This window comes from Zingiber officinale, chromosome 3B (genome assembly GCF_018446385.1).
Source record: "Zingiber officinale cultivar Zhangliang chromosome 3B, Zo_v1.1, whole genome shotgun sequence".
Lineage (NCBI taxonomy): Eukaryota > Viridiplantae > Streptophyta > Magnoliopsida > Zingiberales > Zingiberaceae > Zingiber > Zingiber officinale.
The window spans coordinates 20429480-20435479 of NC_055991.1; the positions used below are offsets into that span (position 1 = coordinate 20429480).

Consider the following 6000-nt stretch of genomic DNA (forward strand, 5'->3'; position numbering starts at 1 on the left):
ACTAATTCCAAAGCTTGAAGGAATCCATAAAATTTCTACTAGAAACCAGAAATCTTAATTGTTCTTCACGCTAGGTACCACAGAAATCAAAAGAGAACAGAAATGCTGCTACTGGAAATCTAAAATCATAATTGTTCTTCATGCTCCTTGCCTAGGACATCAAAATCCGAATTCTAGCTACAAAGCTTGAGGTAAAACAGCCCGCATGCTCAAACCTTTTAAATTTGCCCACAAGATCATATCTAAATCAAAACCAAGGTTGTTCCTGTTTGGCACGGAAGCAAGCACACAAAAGAAAAGAAAACCACTGCTGCCTATCTTATACAAAACAAACAACAAACAAACAAATCCTAACTAAACAAAGTGTTTTCTTCTCCCTTTCCCTCATGAAGACCACGGCAGAAAGCACCCAAGCCCCCAAATTCTATCATCTTCAGGCCATAATTCAGAAATATGCAGTAACAAAAGGAAACAAGGTCCAAAACAATTAAGCACAAGTTAAACAACAAAACCCTATTCCCTTTCTTTGAAGCACACGGCAACAAGCACAAAATAGATCCGAACACTGGAAACGCAAGAAAATTTATGCAAAGCTTCGGAAACAAGGAGAGGATCAAGATTTAAACCTTGGAGCTATCCTACTGCAGGTGAGTAAGCGACTTACCTCGGTTTCTTGAACTCACAGCCGGAAGGGAAGGACGCTATGGTTTCGGGTGGACTCGCTTGCTCGGCGATCTCTTGCGTCTACACCTTCCTCTCGCTGAAGGGGTCTTGAGAACGTGAAGATCTCACGGGAAAGGTCCTCGTCGGCCACCGGAGACACCGGGCTGCTCGCTGCGTCTTCGCCGAGAAGAGTCGCGCCGTCGAACTCGAGAGAAGGGGAGAGGGATCGAGAGAAATAATTTCCTCTCTTAACTTAACCTCTTTTTATAACCTAGGATTATTTTTATTACTAACCCTTGCTTAAGAAAATTTCGTACCCTACCTTTTCACGAAATACTCGTGGAAGAGTTGGTTGGCCGCGTTCTGCTTAAGGTTTGGCTCGCCGGTTCGAAACTCGGCTGTAACCATTTTCTGCCCATTAATTCTTGTTATTAACTTCTACTCATTAAATAAAATTCTCCCTTTATTTGATTAATTAATAACTGTTAGCCCAGTTGGTTAGCAGGGTTTTGCTCGGGTCAGGATCTATTCTTCGATTCCTCAGCGCGCACTTTTATTTCCAATTTATTTTACTGTTCATAACTACTACTTAAATATATATCGCTCCATATGTTTTTAACAAAACATCTGTAGACCAGATGGTTTGATTGAGTTTGTTAAGACTCGGGTTCGTGTCGATCTTGGGTTCAAAACCCGGCTTCAACATATATTATTTTTTTTTCTTTTACTTCTTCCTCTTGGTAAAAATACCAAACGAACTCCAAAAATTACATAAAAATACTCTATAAATTCCTAAAAATCTCTAGAATTTTTCTAAAACATTTCTAGATTTTAATAAGGTCTTTTAGAATTCTAAATCATGAAATTTGGGGTGTTACATGACTGATGACTCGGGTTCGTGTCCGTGATCGTGGGTTCAAAACCCGGCTTCAACATATATTATTTTTTTTCTTTTACTTCTTCCTCTTGGTAAAAATACCAAACGAACTCCAAAAATTGCATAAAAATACTCTATAAATTCCTAAAAATCTCTAGAATTTTTCTAAAACATTTCTAGATTTTAATAAGGTCTTTTAGAATTCTAAATCATGAAATTTGGGGTGTTACATGACTGATGACTTGGCTTGATAGAGCGGTGGAGAGGTAGTCACCTTCCCTGAGTTTGCCGAATGGCCCTTCAATCGCCAGGTCAAACAGATGAAGAGCCCGATCGGTGACTTTGTTATTAAAGGCATCTGAGTAGATATAGGCTTGCTTCATGAGGTCAAACCTACTCGGCTCAGCTCCCTTATAAGTCTCCAAGGCTGCTCTGGAGGTCTCCAGCTCTTCCTTCAAGTTGGTCAGCTCTTCATCCTTTGCGGCGAGCTGGGCCTTTGCTATCGTCTGCTCTGCTGATCGTCCGTCTCGCTCTGCCTTCAGCGCGACCTCAACATCCTTCATGTTTTGAGCCAACACCCTAAACTCTTTATTCTTGATCTCTAGATCTTCAATAGCCCGGAGTTTCCTGGTGTTGGCCAAATGGATTTTGGCTTCGAAAGTGTTGGCTTGTTTATTAAGCCAAGCTATTTGGGTGGTCTGCTCGGCATTTTTTCCTTTTTCTGCCTCCAGCAGCTCGGCGCTCCTAGCCAGATCGACTTTAGCTGAGCCATCTCAGTTTTCATCTGCCCCAGCTGCTCCTGAGAAGTAGATGATTGGCCGCTCGGCGCCTTCAACTGTTTAACCTTCTGCTTAAAAAAAGTAAGCCTTTGGCACATGACCAGACTCTCCACCCAATACTGCGAGGAACTAGAAACATATAAGAGTCGATTGGAGATAAATTAAGAACGTGCAAAAAAACATACCCTAGTAGACATCTGGGTATTATTATCCGCGAACGCCCCTGGAGGCATGCCCGCTGCACAGGCTTGGGTGTCAGCCCATATCTCACTACAAAAAAACCAATGTTTTAGGACCGGTCTTCTAAGAGCGTTTGATTAACCACTCTAAATACGTGTAGCAATAAGAGTGGTTAAATGAAACCGCTTGTAAAAGATAAGAGTAATAGGAGCGGTTGGAAAACCGATCTAGCTGATTAATTGAAGCATCAATTATTTAAAATCGTTATGAACGTCATGAAATTTAAGAGCGGTTTTATAAACCGAATCAATTTTTTGTTTGGCAGCGGTTTATTAGACTTTTTAAAGTGGTCAATAAAACCGTTTCTAAAAAGTCACATATTTTTTTAACCTAGGGTCTTTTGCCTATTATTAATATTTAAATTTCCTCAATTTTTAATCCTGCGCGCCACATACACGCAACAAATCGTGAATCATTAACCTTACTTCTTAAAAATCCAACATTCCGATCGAGATACTTAGAAAAAATAACAATCCAATTTTTGCGCCATTATTGGCTTCTCTATCATCGGAAATTAACTCACTTGTATAGGTAATACGCATGAAATCCATCTTCTAATTTTATTAAAAATTATTTTATAGATAATAATATAAACTGTCGAATCTCGATTGATTTGGTGAAATCCAAAATTAAATTACGTTAATATCCATTTTTATTTTCATACCTAAAATAATTTTAAAACTTATTAATAATTTTATCTTCTTATCTTTATCAAAATTTTTATAAAATAAATACACGCAACATGTGTATTTTTATTATTTGTATTTTTATGTGAGATGCATTACATACTTTAATTAATGAAATAAATAAAATAGATAATCGATGCATATAATTGGAACATACTAAATAAATCTGAGAAAGGGAGCAAATAAATTTTTTGATATATTACTAAAATAGATTTAAAACTACAATTTACAATTCCATTAATTAAATTGTATACCAAATAAAAACAAACTTAAATTGTATAATCATATTTTATTTATATAAATGGATGCAATGGAAAATTTGCTCGTTGGTGAATTATTTTAAGAAAGAATAAAATTCCTATACCTGCACAATTTTAATATGATTCACCAAGATTCTAACCATAAAATTTTACCAAAATAAAACTAAAATTCCATGTTATTGACTATGAAAGGACTCCCCTTTTTTTAGCGCTCATATTATTTTGCTATTTTTTTTCGTGATTCCGCTTTTAATTTCTAGAACCCTAAATTTACCTATCTAATGTATTGATATATATTGCTTCATCTACTCATCTCCTTTTACCGATACTTCTCAGGGTGAACATTACAACTAATTTTGATTCTTGGAGATAATTTCTTGCTTGAAGTATATATATATATATATATATATATATATATATATATATATATTTGAATCTAGTTTCATTGTTTTAGGCATGATTAATTTTAGGGTTTAAAGATGTTGATATCTCGTTATGTTTTTGACTACCTTTTGTTAGCTTTTGTTAGCTTTTGTGATTAATTTTTATTTTCATGGTTTAAAGATGTTGATATCTCGTTATGTTTTTGACTATCTTTTGTTAGCTTTTATTTATTGTCGCCATTTTGTAGATAAAATTGTCTGATATTAATTTTCTGGCCTTTTTTTTTTGGAATTGTCAAAATTTAAAGATATAAAATCTGGATAAGAGTTTGAATTTGCAACATAAATATGAGTATGTAATCATCTTTTGAAAAATGTCACACACTTGTTGTCTATTTCTTGTAGGAATTGCTTCACTTTGAAAATGGTGAACAAAAGAATTCAAAAGTTGCTTCAAAATACCAGAGGACGATCTAGAAGAGAAGAATCAAATAATAGAGGATTAAATGGTGAAAATGAACCACAAGATGTACCACTGCCGCACTCTCCATCGGAAACACAAAATGCTGAATTGGACTTACAACACAATGTTGAGCATAATGAGGAAGGTTAGAATTTTTTTGGGGATATGAATAGCTAATTGAATTTACAATGAAGTAACATTATGTTTTTTAATGAATTAATATTATGTTTTAAATACTTTTTTAGGTTCATCTCAAAGGAGCCAAAATACACGGGGCAGGACAGTGATGAGGGATGTTCATTCATTAGGTCCCAATGACTTACTAGTTGTAAGATTTAATGAAAGGGGTCAACCTTATGGAGAAATGCAACCCACGCTTTCAAATTTTGTGGGAACGATTGCTCGAAATGGAAACTTGTTACCCCTTAGTTTTCTAGACTGGAGGAAAATACCTAAAAATCGTTTGGATTTTGCATGGGGATATGTAACTGTAAGTTGAGAATCTTTTAGTTCCAAATTTCAATTAGAAATTAATATAATTTGTTTAATATTCGTAGGAACATTTTTGTATCCCTACTCGCCACAAAAAAATTGTGATGAAAATGATGGGAGTTGCATGGAGGCGATGGAGGGCCGAAGTCAAGGCAACGTCTTATGACCCAAATATTCCTTTAGATGAGCTCTTGCAAATTCGTCCTGTCCCTCATAAGCTGACACTCGAGGTTTGGGAAACTTTATGTGACTATTGGAAGAAGAATGAGGTAGTAATAATAAATTTATTATTTTGTACATATAGATGGGTGTATATGATGCATTTTTGTTAACCTATTGCAGAGAATGTCAAAAATTAATAGAGAAAATGCTCATAAAAAATGAAGAATTCATGCACAAGGACGCATAAATATTCCAACATTGGAAGATAAATTTGTAAGCATTATATATAATGATTGTTTATATAAGTTCTATATAATTTTTAATTCACAAATTCTATATTTTTTGGGCCGGGATTTAAAGTATTGATTAAAGTGAATAGAATATAGTTGGTGTTAGTTAAGTTTGATGGTGCAATTTGTTGATTAGTTTCAGGGAAATGGTGTAAAACCTACTCGTATTGAAATATTAGAATTAAGTTGTCATAGTAAAAAGAAAGGAAGGTCTCCTATTGCTGATGAAGCTATACAACATGAGGTAAGAATTCTATTTCAATTTTTAAAAATGACTTGTCAATATTTTTGTAATGTTATTCACAATTTTTGTGTCAGACTTTATTGAATGAGGCTGCGAAATGTCATCTCCAAGACATGCTGGAGGGAATAGATCCAAGACAAGTGCATGAGCAAGCATTTCAATAATGAGCACATTTAATTTTTGCTAAAGTTATAACTTTTATGATACTAATTATTTTTTATGCAGTGAGGTGTTCGGGCCTGAGCATTCTGGCCGAGTTCGATGTTTAGGAGCTAGTGCACTGCCTAGCCAAGTTTTTCCTGACCAATATAAGCGTAGCCATTGCCAAGGATATGACACTGCTTCGGATGCCACAGAAAAGTTCAAGGAAATGAAAGAAAAAATAAAGGAAATGGAAGCTAGGGAGGTAGAGCGAGAAGCATGACTACAATCAGAAATGGAAGCACGTGAAGCACAAAGGA

General features: G+C 35.2%; 1 protein-coding gene across 1 annotated transcript; it reads left to right on the top strand.

Annotated features, from left to right (window-relative positions):
• Window positions 1–4312: 4312 nt before the first annotated feature.
• LOC122054733 lies at window positions 4313–5703 on the top strand. Its single transcript, XM_042616170.1, has 5 exons — window positions 4313–4496; window positions 4597–4841; window positions 4909–5112; window positions 5432–5539; window positions 5614–5703. Exons 1-5 carry the CDS (start codon window positions 4313–4315, stop codon window positions 5701–5703), a joined length of 831 nt encoding a protein of 276 aa, XP_042472104.1.
• The last annotated feature ends 297 nt before the right edge of the window (window positions 5704–6000 follow it).

Coding starts and splice junctions, on each gene's coding strand:
- LOC122054733 (XM_042616170.1), top strand. CDS start 4,313: ATGGTGAACAAAAGAATTCAAAAGTTGCTTCAAAATACCAGAGGACGA. Junction 4,497..4,596: donor TGTTGAGCATAATGAGGAAG/GTTAGAATTTTT, acceptor ATACTTTTTTAG/GTTCATCTCAAAGGAGCCAA. Junction 5,540..5,613: donor ATGAAGCTATACAACATGAG/GTAAGAATTCTA, acceptor TTTTTGTGTCAG/ACTTTATTGAATGAGGCTGC.